This window comes from Drosophila navojoa, chromosome X, assembly GCF_054131105.1.
Source record: "Drosophila navojoa isolate 15081-1374.11 chromosome X, UAZ_NAV_1.0, whole genome shotgun sequence".
Lineage (NCBI taxonomy): Eukaryota > Metazoa > Arthropoda > Insecta > Diptera > Drosophilidae > Drosophila > Drosophila navojoa.
This window is the reverse complement of record NC_142895.1, coordinates 12,853,093-12,871,515: the sequence shown is the minus strand read 5'-3', so window position 1 is coordinate 12,871,515 and position 18,423 is coordinate 12,853,093. Positions and strand designations below refer to the sequence as shown.

General features: G+C 43.0%; 1 protein-coding gene across 1 annotated transcript; it reads right to left on the bottom strand.

The window, feature by feature from the left end:
- Window positions 1-1,103: 1,103 nt before the first annotated feature.
- Window positions 1,104-17,548, bottom strand: rudhira (breast carcinoma-amplified sequence 3 protein rudhira). Its single transcript, XM_089264900.1, has 8 exons — window positions 16,135-17,548; window positions 9,960-11,127; window positions 9,590-9,893; window positions 8,606-9,518; window positions 8,229-8,535; window positions 7,892-8,136; window positions 7,668-7,817; window positions 1,104-4,838 (listed from the first exon to the last, which is right to left on the bottom strand). Exons 2-8 carry the CDS (start codon window positions 10,832-10,834, stop codon window positions 1,915-1,917), a joined length of 5,718 nt encoding a protein of 1,905 aa, XP_089121026.1. The 5' UTR covers window positions 10,835-11,127; window positions 16,135-17,548; the 3' UTR covers window positions 1,104-1,914.
- Between the last annotated feature and the right edge of the window lie 875 nt (window positions 17,549-18,423).

Genomic DNA, 18,423 nt, shown 5'->3' with positions numbered 1-18,423 from the left:
GAGCGACTTGATATATCCCCATCAGTACACGCCAAAAAACTTTTTATGGTAGTTTTAACTAAAATTGCATTTATTTAATTATACATATTTAATTTAATTAATTTGTAGTTGCTTTTTGTTTTTCGATTTCTCAATGTTCTTTTTCTGCTTCTTTTACATCAGTTAAAAAAAAAATAAATCATAAATACTGCAAGCTATATATATACAGAAAACTATTTTTGTTGTTGTTGTTCTTTTATATTTCATTTTTTACATGATTTCAAAAGCTTTGCCAAAATGTTTGAATTTACAATTGAAAATAGAAAAAATTCTTATGAGAAAAATACTAAAATACAAAAATATATATGTTCTATTTATTTTTTAGGTTTTTCTGTGCAATTGAAATAAATAAACAGAAGAAAAATATATTAAATACAAAATAATATTTTAAAAATATATATTTATAATTTAAGCAAAGCGCCAAAAAACAGTTGAGTTTTTTTTTTAATTGATTTATTTTTGTTTTTTGAAAGCTTTTTGTTTGGGAGTAGTTTTTTTTCGCAGTTTTGTGTGTTATTGTTTTGTTATAAAAACTTAACGAAGGCAAAACTAAACTCTGTACGCACGAAGAGAGCAGCGCAGCATAGAAAGCAAAACTGTAACTGTAACTGCAAGCTCTGCTCACTCGAAGAGAGAGAGAGTGAAAGAGCTTGCAATTGATACAGTATTACATTGACGCAGCGCAGCTTTTAACGCTCTCCATTGAATTGAAGTGAACAGCGCAGCTCTGAATGGCGACTGCATTCAAGAGAGCAACGCAGCGCTGCGGCGCATTAAAGAGAGCACAACTGCGCAGTTCGCTCTCAAGGATCAAGTCTACAAAAGAAATTGAGTGCTGCGCGCAGCTCTGCCTCTAGCACTTACAGAGATTGTGGCTTTGGACAGTGTGGTTGTTGTTGTTGTTTTCATGTTCTATTTTAGGCTGGGTCGCTAGCGGTTAAATGTGGCGTGTGTGTGTGAGTGTGAGCAAACGGTTTCCTTTTATACAAATTGCGATTCTCTTGCCAAATATTTTCTTCTTCTTTTTTTATGTATTTACATCATTAAAATTAGAGCTTTTTGAGTTTTGTTTTGTTTTTTTTGATTTTTTTTTTTTTCATTTTTGCATAATTTTCTTACATATTTATTTATTTATGTATAGGTGTATATATATATATATGTATATATAGATGTTGAGTTTTTTAATAACTAATAATATAACTTTTGCACTTAAAAATTGTTAGCATACATTTTTTTTGTCGGTTTTGTTTTATTTTGTTGGTTTTTTTTGTTTTTGTAAATTTAAACAAATTGCTACAATCGCGTTTTTTTTTTTTTGCTGTTGTCAATAATCACATAGTTTTTTTTTTTTTTTTGTGTAGTTTTAGATTTTTTATATAATTTTTTTGTTTGTTTTAGAATTTTTGCACACTTAATTATTGGGCTACAATACATATATGCATATATGTGTGAGTGTGTAGTGGTAGTTGTAGTAGAGAGAGTGAGAGGGAAGAGAGAGAGAGAGAGAGTTGTGTGCGGTTTTTGCTATTTGCTTAGGCTCTAAGACGTTTGGGCTTGGGGTGGGCGTAAGTGCAAGGAGCGTGTGTGTGTGTGTCTATGTGTGTGTGTGTAACGCGAATGTTTGTTGCGCTATTTGATGATGCGCGGCAACAACGTTTGCTGCTCTGCCGGCAGCGAAATCAGCTGCTGCGCCTGCTGCTGCTGCTGTTGTTGTTGTTCCTGCTGCTGCTGTTGCTGCTGCTGCTGTTGCTGCGTCAACGGCGCCTGCGACTGCGGCTGTGGCTGTTGTCTGACCGCGTGTGGCGTTGCCGGACTGGCGTACAAATGCCAGAGCACCACGAAACTGAACACGCACAACAAACATATTGCTAATTCTTATCTCTTGCGACGTTTCGTCTTCTTCTTTGTGGCACTCGGCTGTCCCGTGACCTGTGCCACGCCCACGCCCACGCCCAAGCCCACGCTGGCTGCCGCAGCCGGCGTTGCCAGTGCGGCCAAATGGGCCGCTGTGCTGCCACCTGTCGCACCGCCGGCCGCTGCCGTTGCAACAGTTGCTGCTGCTGTCGCAGTTGTGGCAACTGTTGCTGCCGCTGCTGCCGTTGTTGTTGCCGTCGCCGTTGCCGCCGTCTCGGCGCTGCTCTCCTCCGCCGATGAAGTGGACGACGATGTGGCCGCCTCAATGGCTGCAATCAAATTGATTTTATGCTCCAGCTTCTTGGTCTTCAGCTTGGCATGCGACGAGGATGCGGTCAAGCTGCTGGCATAGAGGATATTGTCGTCCGACGTGGTCGTGGTCGGCACAGGACCCTCGCTGTCCGTGGTGGTGCCCGAGTGGGGTGCCGTTGCGCTGCTGCCAAAGTGCAGCAGATCCTCGGGCAGTGTGGCACCAACACCAACATCCTCATCATCATCATCATCCACATCATCATTGTCATTGTCATCGTCCTCATTATCATTGTCATCGTCCTCAGCATCTGCCTCGGCACTGAGCAGCTGCTGCTGCTGCTGCTGCTGATGCTGGGATTCACACATGCTGATGCTAATCAATGGACGCAGCTCCTCATCGTCCGCTGCGACGGCCGATTGCTGCAGTTGCTCCTTTTGCTGTTGCTTGGCTCGCCTGTGCTTCTTGCTCAGCTTCTTGGGCTCCTCCATGAGCAGCAGCTCCTCGGATCCCGACGAGCTGTTCGTGCTGCAGACGGACTTGTGCATCGCTGCACTCGCCAGCTGCTCCTTGCCCGCCAGCAGCTGCAGCTGCGCGTACTCATTCTCGTAGTGCAGCGAGCCGCACAGCGCCAGGATCAGATTCTGCTCGGTGAAGCCACGCGGAGGGGGTGTTATTTTCCGCGGCACTGCTCCAGCGCTCTCCTGCAACGGACTCTCAAAGTTGATGAGACTACGCTCAGCAGCAGCGCCAGCTCCTGCTGCTTTGGCCTCATCCCCATGCGCATCCTCATCCGCCTGCGCCGCCTCGTCGCCGAGCACTTGCAGCGGCTCCAGTGCCGGCAGCGGCGGCAGCGCCTCCAGCGGCTGCAGTGCGCCCAGCAAAAAGTCATCGAAACGGCTCGCCGGCTCCTGCAGCGGCGTCAGCAGTCCTGGCAGCAGTTTCTCCGCCGGCCGCTTGGCGCTGAGGCTCGGAAAATCTGCATCGCTGGCCGTTGCTGTTGTTGTTTCTGTGTGTGTTTCTTGTGTCTGTTGTTGTTTTTCGAGAGTTCTCCAGGCACTGCTCGATGCCTCCGCCGGCATCAGCTCCAGCACCTTGACCTGATAGCTAACGTTCTCCTTGTCCTTGTCCTTGTCCTTCTCCTTCTCTTTATCCTTGCTCTTGCCAGCCTTGCTCTTGGCCTGCTTCGTTGGCTCCGTCTTGACAGGCTTGGCCTCCACTTCTGCCTCTTCCTGCTGCTCCTCATCCGCCTCCTGCTCGGTTTCCACATGCAGATTGAGTCCTTGTGCACTGGCACTGCTTACCATTACGGCGGCTATCGAGGCACGCTTCGCCAGCAGCCCATCGGCATAGTCCACTTCCTGCTCAGCTTCCTCTGGGTGCTGCTGCTCCTGCTGCTCCTCCTCCTCCTGCTGCGCCTGTTCCTGCTGCTCCTGTTCCTGCTGCTCCTGTTCCTGCTCAGCCTTGAGCTGAGCTTGTCTCTTCTGCTCTGCCTCCTGCGCCTCCTTTGTCTCCCTTGCCTCCAGCTCCTTCTCCTTCTCCTGCTCGGCCTGCTTTTTGTCTTTCTTGTTGCTCTGTTGTTGCTGTTGTTGTTGTTGTTGTTGTGCTGCTGCTTTGTTAGCCTTGTGCTTGGCCGCTTTGGACTTTTTGTTGCTTGGTTGATTTGTTTTCAGGGACAGCGTCGAGCTTATCGATGTCTGCAGCTCATCCTCGAGCTGTTGCTCATCCTCGCTGATGGCAGTTGTTGTTGTTGTTGTTGTTGTTGCTGCTGTTGTTGCAGTTGCAGTTGCTTTGGCAGTTGTTGTTGTTTTGTTATTATTATTGCTGTTGTTGTTGTTGTTGTAGCTGTTGTTGTTGCCCTTGGCTGGCTTATTGAGATGGGAGAGCTCAGCGAATCGTTGCGCCTGCGCCGCATCCTCCAGAGCCGCCAGAGATTTTAATGATTTCTGCTTCTTCTCCTTCAGTGTGATAACCTCATCCATTTCCTTGGCTATCACCGGCACAATCAGCTTATTGGCCAGCACCACCGGCGGCTGTCCCTCGCCCATGACGCCCGGCCCACCGCACCGTCCGGCCGTCTTCAGCTCCCGTTGCTCGCGCTGCAGCTGCTCCTCGTGCCGCCGCTGCTCGGCCAGCTCGTCACAGAAGATGGCCACCACGGGCCGAAAGAGCGCCTCATCGCAGTTCTCATGGATGACGCAATCCTCGGCCGCCAGCTGGCCCACCACCTCGTCCAGCATGTCCGTCTGCAGCTCACCGCTGATGCCCGCATGGACGTCCGTGACGGTGCCCAAGGGATTTACGATTTTCTCGATGCGAGGCGGCGCTGCCCCTGCACCTGCCCCTACTCCTGCTCCTGCTCCTGCTCCCGCTCCTGCCCCTGCCATGGCATGGCTCGGCTTGGCGTTCAGCTCATAGCTGCAAATGTTGGGCAAGGCACTGGCCAGCGCCGAGATGGTTGCCGCACTGTGCGGCAACTCCTGCGCCGACTCCTCCTCGTCAGCCACGTGCTCGGCCAGGGCGTCATAGAAGCAGGCATTGTCTGCTGCTGCTGCGGCTGCTGCTGCTGCTGCTGCTGCAGTTGTTGCTGCGGCACTTGTGGCTGCAACAGTTGCTGACTCGAGAGCGCCAACATCTGGGCAAAGGGAACGCGACGACGTTTACGGACACCGCACAGAACAGAGAAGAGAAGAGAAGAAGAGAATACAAATTATGAGAAAAGCGCATTTTTGCCAAAAAGCCAAAGGCCAAAATTGTTTTTTCTATTTTTGAATTTTTTTTTATCAATTTCTGTTTATATATATATATTTTCGTTTTTCTTTTTGGCTCTCGTTTTTAGTAAGCTTTACGTGTTTCAAAAAAAAAAAAATTATAGAAGAAAAAAATAAACAAAAAACAAGAAAATTGAACTAGAAAATGCAAACGGCATAAAAAAGAACGCTTTAAGCTAAATGCAAATGGTAAAAACTATTTTCGTTTTTTTTTTTTTTTAAGTGAACAAAATGCTTTGCTACGGAATTTGATTTTTATTTTTTATTTTTTTTTAATATATATATATTTTTTTGCAACTGTTTTTACTAGTGTTTTTTTTTTATTTGAATGCAGTGAGTTTTTTTTTAAGCGTATGGAAACGTAAATTAATAATATATATATATATATAAATATATATACAAAATATTTTATATATATTTATAAAAATAAAAAGTATTTTTTAATTAATTTTTTGGCTTGCAAACTTTTTAATTTTGTAAAGGATTTTTGGATTAGTTAAACGAAATTAAATGGCTTTGGCTTTTTTTTTTATTTTTTAATTAAAGAATTTTAATTTTAGTTATTAATATTTATTTATATAAATTGTTAAAATTCTTTCATGTGCTCTTTCTTCTCAACTGTTCTCTGTCTCTTTCTCTCCTTCACACCTTTGCTCTCCAACTCCCTCGCTCTCTGTCTTTCTCGCTCTCTCTGTCTAACACTCTTTCTCTCTCTCACTCACACGCGTTGTTTAAAAATTTTCGTTTCATTTCCAAAAACAAAATGTTAGAAATTCCGGGAAAAAAAGCCCAAACAAGTGGAACGCTTGAAAAGCAGGAGAAGTAGTTCAAGTAGTAGAAGAAGAAGAAGAAACAGACCACGATGATGTAGAAGCAGAAGAAGAAGCAGCAAACGCAGAATAATTTTTAATCATAATTTAGTTTATAGATATAAATATATATATATATAGAGATTTTTTTTTTTAATGTAGTGCAGCACTACCGACTTAATGAACCCAATTGCATATAGAAATTATATAGATATAGATGTAGATGTATGTGGATATATATCCACATATATCCATATCATTCTCATACATGCAATTGCAGTTGAAATATTTATTTTTAGGGGTAAAAACTGTGGGATATACGATAGAGTTCTTGCTGAAAGAGAAGCACAATTGTGTGTTGGTGTCTTTCTCTATCTCTCTCTCTCCCTTTCTCATTCGTTAGTGTTTACAGTGGGCTCTGGCAATGAGAGTCCTAAACAACGGAAAAGTAATCCGGAGAGAAATAGTGCAAAATAGAGTTTATAAGTAGATATAGTATAGAAGCCAATTGCTGTGTGTATGTGTGCTTCTGTGTGTGTGTGTGTGTGGGTGTGTGTGCTTGTGTATGTGTGTGTCTGCAAAAGTTGACAAATTTTCAATTTTGATTAGCTTAAATTAAGTTTATATTATTAAAATGTAAACAGGTTCTATTTTTTTTCTATATATAATAATGGCAAATGTTGAAAGCAAAATTTTAAGGATGACCATAGCTGCGCAAAACACCAGAGAAAATTATAAGTAGAGCAAATAATTTAATTTTAAATTAATTAGAATCAAAAAAAAAAAAATTTATAATCAAATTGATATCTCAATTTCTAAAAGTTTTCCTTAGCGAGTGCTCACTGTAGCCTATAGCTTTATGGATTTTGGGATAAAACTCTCTGTGGAAACACACACACACACACAAACACACATGTGGATTGAATGATATGAAGAGCAGAATGATATATGATTAGGTATATAGGACTGATCGGGTAGCATTAAGTGGGATAAATCTATATATATATGTGGAAGTATATCTATATATATAGAAAGGCGTTCAACTGCAATCACAACTAAACAAGAACAAAATTAGAAGAGAAGTAAAGGGGAAACCAATGCCAATTTTTTTTTTTTTTTTTTTTCGTTTGCTTCAATTCCGAAATTTGCCAATTTGTAAAATTTACATTTCTCATAAAGCGTTCAATAAACAAAACAAATTTACTAAACAATCGCAATAATAACCATAGCAATAACAATGATAATAATAATAATAATAATAATAATAATAATAATTATAAAATAGATAATAATATTAATAGTAAAACATTCAATAAATAAATTTAGCTCAGAGGCAAAACTTGAGGAACAGATAAAGCTTAGCTAACGATAAACGATAGCGATAAACGATAACTATAATCTATATGAGTAGAGTGCTCAAATGTGATAGTTTTATACTGTATAAAGTATATCTGATATTTCATTTCATCGTTTTATACTATAGATATAATATATCTGATATTACATTTGATTGTTTTATAGTATAGATATAGTATATCTGATATTTCATTACATATATATAATAATATATCTGATATTACATTTGATAGTTTTATAGTATAGATACAGTATATCTGATATTTCATTACATATATGAACGATTATTAGTTTTATACTATATATAGTATATCTGATATTTTATTTGATAGTTTTATACTATAGATATAGTATATCTGATTTTTCATTGCATATCTGAACGATTGTTCGTATCACATTTGAGCACTTACTCTCTATATAGATATATATGTATGTATATACTTGATAGTTCAGTTTCAGCATACATATATATGCCTTGGCATATATCTTCTGGGTTCTGAGAATTCCTCTTGTGCTATATAGACTTACCGGTATCACGACGCGCTGCCATCGTTGAGGGCGACTCGCGCATGGCATCGGCCAGATCCTCCTTCAGACGCATATCGCCGTGCCCATAATCGGAGTCCAAGTGTCCATGCCGAAAGCGATCCATCAGCTTGGGGCTCTGCTCAATGCTGCCTGTGGGGGTGCGCGCATTGCGAAACGATGCAAGTTTTTAGTTCGTCTCCCTAGCTTATATTTCAAGCACTTACTATATGAACCGGACTCGATGAGCACCGGCACTCCGGCACGTGCGGTGCTGCCCACACTGGCTCCGGCCATCGCGCCGCCAGCAACGTTTAGCGGCATATTCAATGGACTGGAACGCTCGACGGCGGCAATGATGGCACCACCGCCCGCTGCACCACAGCCCGCTGATGTCGAGGGCAGCGTTGTGGTTGTCGTCTTGGTAACGCCAATCTCCACAGCCTCCGCATCCACGTGATTCAAATTCGAGCTGCACGGGATTAAAGTGAAAGATTAACAAACTCTTCTATATATAAATGTATGTATGTGTGTGTGTCCTGGCTAGCTTCGTCCGTCTCTTACCCGCTGGGCGTATTGTAGTTCTTGAATACGAACTGCGGCCCCATCCAGAGCCGTCGATGGGGCCCCGCATGGGTGATAATTTCGACCTGGGCCAACCAGCTCTCGGGCCGCTCGTCGGCCTCATCGAACTGATGGCCACTGTCCATTAGGAGGCTGGCATGGCGATCCTTGATCAGCCAATTGTCCAGCGCTAGCGGTGGTATAATTTCATGAGATCCATCCTTGCGTCGGCCCAGATTCCACTGCGCCTTGGCCTCCACCTCCAGCTCAATGGGCGTATCATCACATATCTTCTCTTTGGCAACATCTGCAATAAGAATACGCATATTTTATCGAATCCAAATTCCGGAAATCTTCTGAAATGGACTCCCACTCACTTGAGGCTAGCTTCGTGTCCAGATCGTACTGTATGAGCGCACCATGGCCGGCCATCACGAATAGCGAATCGACGGCCTTGCGCTGGACTCGATGCGGTGCCTCGCGCGTCGCCGTTGGCGGCTCCAGCAGCCAGGAGCGCGACTTGGCAAAGGTGGCGCAGACGCTCAACGGTTTGCCGCAGTCATCCGACAGCGAGGACAGCCGTTGACGCTGATGGGAGCTGACGCCGCTGCCGCCGCCGCCGCCGCCGATGCCACTGCTGCCGCCGATGCCAGAGCCGCCGCCACCCATGCCCGAGCCACCGCCCAGGGTGGCGCTGCCCGGCGGCGAGCCGAGCACAAATGGCTGACGCAGCTGCGCCAGCGGCTGGACCACTGTGGGTCGTGGAAAGGGCGGCAATGTGGGATTGTGATACGGCTGCAGCGACTGCACAAACGTGGTGCTCTCCGAGTGCGAGATGGGCGAGCTGGAGCGCCCGTCGGCGCCCAGGCCGGCGCTGCGATGGAAACGCGACAGCTTGTTGACCACATGCAACGAGGTGTGGGTGCGCACGCCCATGGCGCCGCCGTATGGCGTTATGGGGAAGACATGGGTGGTGCCGCGCAGCGTGGAAACGGCCGCCCAGCGGGAGTCCAGCGAGAAGGCGATGTGCTGCACCTTGGCGCTCGTGTCGCCGCGATGCAGCACATACAGATGATGCACTGCGGCCAGACTGGAGCCCACCGGATGCGGTTGGATGCGAAACACATGGAAATCGTGACCGCGACGATCCGCTGTTAGCAACAGCATGCCAGAGCTATCGAATTCCATGGCCACCAGCGCCTCGCTATGCGCCACAAAGTGGGCGATTATTGGATCGCTCATCGAGCCGAGAGGCGTGCCCGTCGTCGGGCTATAGTCCTTGATGGGATGCTGCAAGAGCGTTAAGCACACGGTCAGATGATCTATGATGGTTTCTATGTTGGTCTCGTCTCGGACTTTACCTTCACATCGATAATGGTCACCACGCCCGATTGCTTGCCATCGGCGCCGCCGCTGGCCGAGTCGAAGCTGCTGCTCTTGGAGCTGTTGCCGCTGCCGGCACTGGTGCCGGTCAGGCCGGCGGCCACCTGTTCGCCCAGCTCCCGCAGGCCCTTGCCAAAGGACTTGGCCGCATTCAGCACCGTCGCCGTGTAGCTGGGAACGCCCTCGCCGTCGCAGCCGCCGCCGCTGCGCTTGGAGTGGAGCAGCTTGTGCTCCGCATACGCCAGCCAGCGTGGACCCAGCGCAATGGGATTGGGATTGATACTGGAGGAGAGTCAGAGAGCGAGCATAAGCTTAGAGATTCTTGATCAGCGAATGGTTTTCACTTACCCCGGACTGGGAAAGCAGGTGGTTATGGTGAGGCGATCCTCCAGAGTGCGCGCATCGAACACCGCCAGACGCTCGTGGAAGCTGATGACGACCGCCGAGCGATTGGCCTGAATGTCCAGCACGGTATTCTTGAATTTGATGGTCTTCACCTGGACGCCCGTTTTCAGGGAGACAAAGTTGACGGCACTGAAGTGGGCGGCGCCGGCGTGCGAGGGATTGCCCATGCCGCCGCCGGACATACCGGAGGAGCCACTGCCACCAGCTCCGCCCGAGAATTGGCCACCAGATAGCATAGTGTTGGCTGCAGCGCTGCCGCCATCGACGAACGCCACCAAGGGCCGTTTGTCGGCAAATACATCCACGGGCTCGTCGGCCCGCCCGTTGTCGTCCAGGCCGGTGGCAGCTGTCAGCGGTGTGGGCAGAACGCGCAGGGCGGTGACGACGCCGTGGCGCCAGGATAACACCTCGACGGCCTCACCGTTGGCGGGTATGGCCCACACCTGGACGCCCAGGCCATAGCCGAGAATGAGTAGGAGCGGTGGTGCCGCATTGCCCTCCAGCTCCCAGTCGTCGCCGAAACGAGGATCGCTCACATCGGCGCTCGTCTCGAAGCGGGCCCAGGTGATTGTGTCCTTGGGATCCTGCACCGGCTGATGGACCAAGGTGACATCGTTTATGAATCCAATGGCCGAGTCCAGGATCGAGCGATCGCTGACTGCTTGTGGCGGCACCACGGCCGGCATGGACATGCCTCCTCGCAGTCCAATGTTGCCGCCGCCGCCGCCACCGCCACCGCCTCCACCTCCGCCGCCGCCAGCTGCATGATGATGATGTAGATGATGGCTATGATGGCGGCGCGGCGAATCCGCGGACATTGTCTGTGTAGTGTCTGTGTTGTGTGTGTGTGCGACGGCTGTCGCCCGTCTCAGCTGTTTGGTTCAATCAAAGCGAGTGCGTGAGTGTGGAGAGAGAGCGTCGTTGTCGCTCGCTCGCTCGCTCGCTTAGCTGGAGGATAGTGTTGACGATGATGATGACGATGTAAATGATTATGGCTGACGGAGACGGTGACAGGCTGTCTGTCTGTATGCCTGTGTGCTGATGACTGCGCTGCCGCTGCGGCCTCTGCTCTCGCCTCTGTGTATATGTGTCGCTGCTCAGCTGTTGTCAACTGCAAAGTGGAAAGCAAAAAAGAGAAATGAATAAATAAATAAACAAACTGCAAGCGCTGCTCTCTATCTCTCTCTTGCACACTTTGTTAAATGCAGCTCGCTCACACACGCACACACACACACACACACACACACACACACACACACACACACACACACACACACACACACACACACACACACACACAAATACTTGTTCTCTCTCTTTCGTTTCATTCTTTTATCGCTCTCGCCAATATTTCAATTCCATTTCGTTGCGTACATATGGCTTTTGCTTTGTCTCAATCAAACGGTTTTAATCTTTGCACACTCATGTGCCATGCTCTCCCTCATCCCTCACCCAACGCCCAGCGCCCACACCCACCGTTCCCCGCAGCCCTTTTAAGTTTTATTAGCGCATTACGTGTTTCTTTTTTCTTTCAACTTTTTATTTTTGCCTCGCACACACACACATATCAGGGGGGGGGGGCGATAGCAATTCCATGGGGCGTAAATTAAGTGCAATGAAAGCAATATGCATACATACAGTTACAGTGCACGCCATGAAATTGAACACATGTATTAATTTTCATAAACAACGTCAATGGCAGCTAGTGCAGGTAACAAAAAACTAAATAAATAAATAAAGAAAATACCACCTTAAACAAAGAAACGCCAAACTAAGCAAATTGGTAAACAAATTTTTGCAACGTGCTACGCTGTTGTTATTGCTGTAATATGCATAATACATGTACAAACGTATATATACACATATATATATATGCATATGTATGTCATGAACACACACATACATACATATGCACGTTAAGCAAGCCGTAGTTATCAACATCAGACCACAGCAGCAGCAGCAGCAACAGCAGCAGAAACAGCGGAACCAAAAGAAACGAAACAAGCACAAAGCAATAGCAAAAGCAACGGCACACGAAAACGCAAAGCCAAGCCAAGCTTGCAGTGCGAGCGAGACGCAGCGAGCAACAGCTGTCCGAAGCGAATACTTAAATAGCAACAGTATCCATTAACCCATATGCAGGCCAAGTGCATATTTGTCACATACATAATTTTTTGTTTTTTTTTCTGCTCAATAGGCAAAAGGTTAGATGTGTTTTCTTGAAAATTTGTAAACAATTTGCAAAATTGTTGTTGTCAGTTCAGAAGTGATTTGCTTATCGCTGTGCTAGAGCTTATCGTGCCGATAAAGTTGTTATTTTGTTCTTAGTTACGAACAAAATATTCCATGGCAAGTCATTTAACCCATTTGGATGCACACGTGTATTAATTGCGTTTGATATACAGAGTGCTGACACTGTGGGGTACATACAAGCATACATATGTACATATATAATGTATGGAGTGTATGTATGTATAGATTGTTTGATAAGCTAATATGACGTATATACATATACATATGTACATGTATATAAATATGGAATAGTGTAGTGCATGAGAGCCAATCCCACAAGCCAAAGATCAACATTGTGAAATTATATATGCACATAGCTATGAAATACATTTACATACATACACACACACACACACACATGTATGTAGATGTGTAAGCTGCGACCCAGTAATGAAATTTCCAGCAATTCAATAAATAATTTAATTGATGTTGGACATAAAAATACGTGCTCGAATTAAAGATACCTTATTTGCTGTGCTATTTATTTACTGCTCTTATTTATTTTTTATTATTTTTTAACTGGAAATATTTACTGTTATATAAAAACAACAAAACAGTTAATTCATATTGATTAAAATAAATTAATTAACCAGTTTTTAGAACAGGTTAAACTCACACACACACACACACACACAAACACTGTCTATTTTATACGGTATGCAGCACATGTTATTAAAATGGATATACAATTGCGCACAACAGTACGGGTTAAAGTTAAGCGAAAAACTATTTTTACAAAGCGCATGACGCATTGCAAAGTTGATTTGAGTTAAAATATGTGTGTTTTGTGGCTCTTTGTGTTTTAAGTAGCTGGAAAAGAGAGCGGGAGAGCGAGAGTGAAGAGGGAGGGCGAGACTAGCGCACAGGGCACTAAACGTTGCATTCCTTAATTGACTTGCGCACACGCGCATCAACGACAACAATGGCAATAGCAATGGCAATGCCAACTAAAAGCAATGTCACACACACACACACAGGCAGCTGTGGGGGATATGCATAGGTATGTGCATAGCTGCATTCAAGAGCAACAGTTTCCTCTCTCCACGACTCAGCGTAGCCAGCCACCCGCTCATAGAACGCAACGCACTTTGTCTTTGTTTTGACATAGGCAGCAAAATAAAAGCAACAACCAATGTTGACCGTTGTCTGTGAGCTTTTCGCTTTGTGTGCCACTAACTGGCTGCCTGTGTATGTGTGTGTGTGTGTAAATTGGTGTGTCAATGTTAATAAGCTAGCTAGCTAGTAGCTACTCAGCAAGTTGAGCCAATGGTTCCGTTCGTTCGATTTCTTTGTGCACGCAAAATCAAATACACACATACATATGTGCATACATGTGCAGAGCAAAAAGCTCATGTGCTGCGCTTGGTTGTGTGTGTGTGTGTTATTGTTTATGCTGTTCATTGCCAAAGCCACTTGACAAAATCTACGCAAAGCGATTTCGGTAGACAAAGAAAAATCACAACAAAACGCAATACATAAACACGCACACACACTAAGCTTTTATGAACAGGTGTTACTATAAATATATATACATGCATTCAGCATTTCAGAAGCGCACGAAATGCTATCGAAGTTGAAGAGCGAGAGTGGGAGGGAGAGAGAGCGAGTTGCGTGTAAATGAAAGAGAGAGACAGGACACTAATTGAACAATAAGCAATTTGAAGTTGATTATGTGAAGGAGCTTTTTGAATGCGTCATAGGAAACTCAACGAACTAATCCATAAAGGAATAACTGAAGAAAATTTCAATAAATTAGAAGTGTGCGAGAAACTGAATGGTTTTATTATAATCGCATATTGAAATTGATTAAGGTGATAATTTTTATTTGGCTTAATTAAGGCAAAGAAAACAAAAGAGAGAGGGAGAAAATAGCAACAGGTCAACAAAAGTCTTTGTATACAATTTTACACTATTCATATACATACATATGTATATATAAAAACTGCTGAATTAGGAATTTTGTTTGATAAATTGTATTTTTATTATTCACTCGTCTCCTGCTATTCCTCCTACCCCCCTTGTTAAGCAAGTGGCTTTCATTGCTTTTCAAATCACGTACGAAACACACGAATATTCACTGAAAGCACAATACGAAATGCGCTCAAGAGCTTTGCACTAATACATGCGTATTATTAGCACCAATACCAATTGAAAGCTGTTGCCAACTTACATATTTGTTGTAATTCATTTTTGTTACGCCTCTCCCTCACTCACTCACTTGTTTTGCACTCATTTCATTTCATTCCTAAACATTCGCACTCACAACAAAATATTTGGCAAACATTTTGCGGTAAATATCAAACAATTCGAACCTGAAACTGCAAGCTAGAACGAGAAAGCGAAAGCGCAGGCAAGCGTTAGAGAGAGCGTGCCAGCATCATCTCTATGGTTTTGCAATTTTGTATACCAACAAAAAGTCAAACAAAAAATAAAAACATTAAAACATATACTAAACAATATAAATTAACAGAATGACACAAAAATGGTCGCTGAACTGTGTGAAAAAAGTTAAATATAAATCAAAAGCAAACGAAATAAAATTATTGTGTCATTAGCAATGCATTCGCTGTCTTGTCTCTTCTTCTCCTTTCTCATCTTGTTCAATGGCTTTATTTTTAGTTGCTGCGGCTAATAATTTTTGGAAACAAAGAGGCCCCCTGCAGCCCAAAAGGCAATTATCAAAATAAGAATCAGAGCAAATAGAAGAAAAACAAAAACAAAATGAAGTAACAACAACAAACAAACACACACACACACACACACACGCAACGGTCAGCTGCAACGAAATGTTCTTATGCTCTTTCTTTTATCGCCTCTCTTTCAACTGACAGAGCGTCAGGCACAGTGCTACAAATGCACATGAAAACAGCAAGCATAAGTAAACAACATACATATGTACATATTTATACGTTTCATATTTTATCATTTAGAAATTTTTATATGTACTGTATTATGCATAAAAAACCAGTGCAATTTACTAAATGATTTAAATAAATAAACTTTATGTGAGTTTTCTAATCAATCAAGTGATGGATTAGCTATGCAAGCTATCATTATTTAGTTAACTATTTCAATGATATTTGGTTTAATGTATTTTAGAGCTGATAATATTAAAAAATTGTTTTTTTTTTTTTTTTTAATTTAATTATATTCAATATTTACATACATATGTATATACTTGCGAACCAATGTGCCAAAGTGTTTCATTATCAGTTTGTTTCATTTGGTTGCGTTTTGCTCTGCTGTCCGTTGTCTGTCTAACGCGCACTGCTCGCTTTTACATATATATATACATATGGATGTGTCTATATACATATGTATGTGTGCGTATCTGCGTGTATATCAGTGTGTCGATTGTATATGTTTGTGTATATTATTTGAAAGCACAGCGAACTTGGCAAAAAAAAAAAAACAATTCTTTTACACGAATATAACGGATATATGTGACAAAAACATTATGAAATCAAGTAATGCAAATATATATGCAAAATATACACGCACACGTCGCTGACATGCCTTTAGTAACAAATTAGAGGTGGGCCTCACAAGCAAACACATTCACACACATGGTATGCCTGCTCGCTGTTTGTATTTGTGTGTACTTGGAAGAGTTTCGAAAGGCGAATAACAGATAAACAATAAACAACAACAAAATCGCATAAAAATAACATTTGTTTTTCAATAAATATTTTTGTGTTTCTTCTTCGCTAGTTTCGCGCGTCAACAATAATGAAACAGTAAAAAAAATAATATTAATAATAAAAAGAAGATATGAAAAATAGAAGTGAAAGAAACACAATAGCAGCAACGACAACAGTAAACTTACCACTTGACGCTGCTGCTTTTGCTGGCGTTGTTGTTACGACGTCAAGAAACAGTTGAGAATTGGTGGATGGGAGCAGCAGCAACAGCAGCAGCAGCAGCAACAACACTGCGAGCCTGCTCGTTCCAGTTCCGCGCGTTCCGCTGCTCAACTTTTTCTTTCGTGTTTTCGCTGCTTACGACTGAGGACACAGTGGAAGAAGCTGAGTACAGCGTACAAAAACAAAAGCAACACAAACAAAAATCATATGTTTTCAGCTGTTGTTTCTATTGCTGCGTAGCTTTTGTCTTCTTCTTGCATTAATGCGTCTGCTTTGTTATTATTGTTGCTGTTGTTTTTGTTGTTGTGTGTTTGAGCTGTTTGCTGTTAGAGTTGTTTTCGTTGTAGTTGTTGTTACAGTCGGCAGCAGCAGCAACAGTAATTTGATTTAGTTTTTATATTTTGGCTGGCAACAAACAAACTGCGTCTTGCGTTCTTCTTTGAACTCTCCACTGCTAGCGACTGTTGACGCCCACACAAAGGCAGACGCACATACACTCACTCACGCTGCAGCTGCAAACACAAAGTCGAGCTTAGAAACAAACTTTTAAGTGCAAAGCTCCGAGTTTGTTTGAATTGTGTCAAAAAAAAAAAACCAAAATGAATTACGAAAAAAAAGAACGACAACAGCCGTCGCTACTGTTGCTGTTGACGTCGCAGTCGTCGCTGCTGCTCTGTTTTGTTGTTGCTATTGCTGCTGCTGCCTCGCTCGCACCCACGCTCACCACCACTCACAGGCACACACACGCACACAGCGGAGAGGCTGCTGGCTGCGACGTCTGCGTCGTACGTTCTTTGCTGTTCGTATTCGTTTTTTGTTTTCTGTTTTCGATTCAGCTTCTGCCTCAGCTGCTGCTGCTGCTGCTGGTATGTTGTTGTTGTTGGTTTTTGCTGTTGCTGCTGCTTCTTGCTAGCACACAAATTTACTGCGACATTAAAATTAAATCTCTGTTGCGTTCTTATTTTCTTTTACTTTTAACTTTACTCCACGGATTTATATTTGTTTTCCATCAAGTGCTGTTGTTGTTATTATTATTGCTGTTGCTGCTGCTGCCTATTGCGCTTTTAATCGATTTCACTTTTTTCTGCGTTTTTCTACTGCTGCTGCTGCTGCCCGTGCAGCCAACTACAAACACACAATAACAAAAAAAGAGCTCGAACAATAACAAAAAATATTTGATTTTTCTTTTATAAATTTTTGGCTGTTGTTTTAAGCCAAGGCTTGTTTCGTGTCTTCGTATCAGGCTTTTTATTTTATAATATTTTTGCACACTTGTACACAAAATTGATTTGTGTTGTGTTGTTGTGGCGCTGTCGTCGTTGCTGTTGCTATTGCTCGAAACGCGTCCGCAGTGAATAGAGCTGTTAGCCTTTGGCCGATACAATCGATTCAGCGATATTCGCCGTTGGCTGCTTACTATCGATATGGTATTGCAACTTATCGCGCAATTTGAATTCAATTGCTATTTTTTCTTTTCTAGTTTGCTTCGAGCAACTATTTGTAGTAAAAATAATGCTTACAATATAAGTAATTTAATTTTTATTTTGTATTTTCTCCTTCCATGTCAAATGCAAGGAAATCGTAACAAAGAATTATAATTTTATGCAAATAATTTTGCATTAATTATTATCGATAAAAACGAATATTTTGAAAAACATCATAAATAGTAATTTGCGTTTGAGTACAACTACATTTATTTATTAATGTACTTTAATCACATGAACGGAAAACAAGAGGCAAGTAGAGAAACTAAATAAATGTTTAATCTCAACGCGATTATTATCGTAGAGAGTCTCAAAAATGCGCTGCTCTTATTGCGCTTCTTGCGCAGAAAGGAGTATTTAACTCCCACTATCACATATCTACCTACATATAAACAGTTACATTTGCGCTTTATTGCTTAAAAACAACAATTTACAAGAAATAAACATGAAATGCATTTGTCGAAATTTTTAAATAAATTCGCAATTTCATTTCATTTTAAAGAGTTATTCAAAACATTGAAGCAGCTGATTTAATAATATGAATTTAAAAAACATGGCTAAGTATTTAAATACTCAAACTCTAATTGGAGCAAATATTGTCTAGTGCTGTAAAAGAGCGTAACTTATTTCTAGTGCTCAAAAAACAGCAATTCAAATAAGAAATACGCGTGAGTTGGCGAAGACATTGAAAGATAAAATCTTACAAACAAATTGGCCTTTAGAACCAAAATAATATGTGCTAATACAAACTTAATTTTAAAGGGGCGT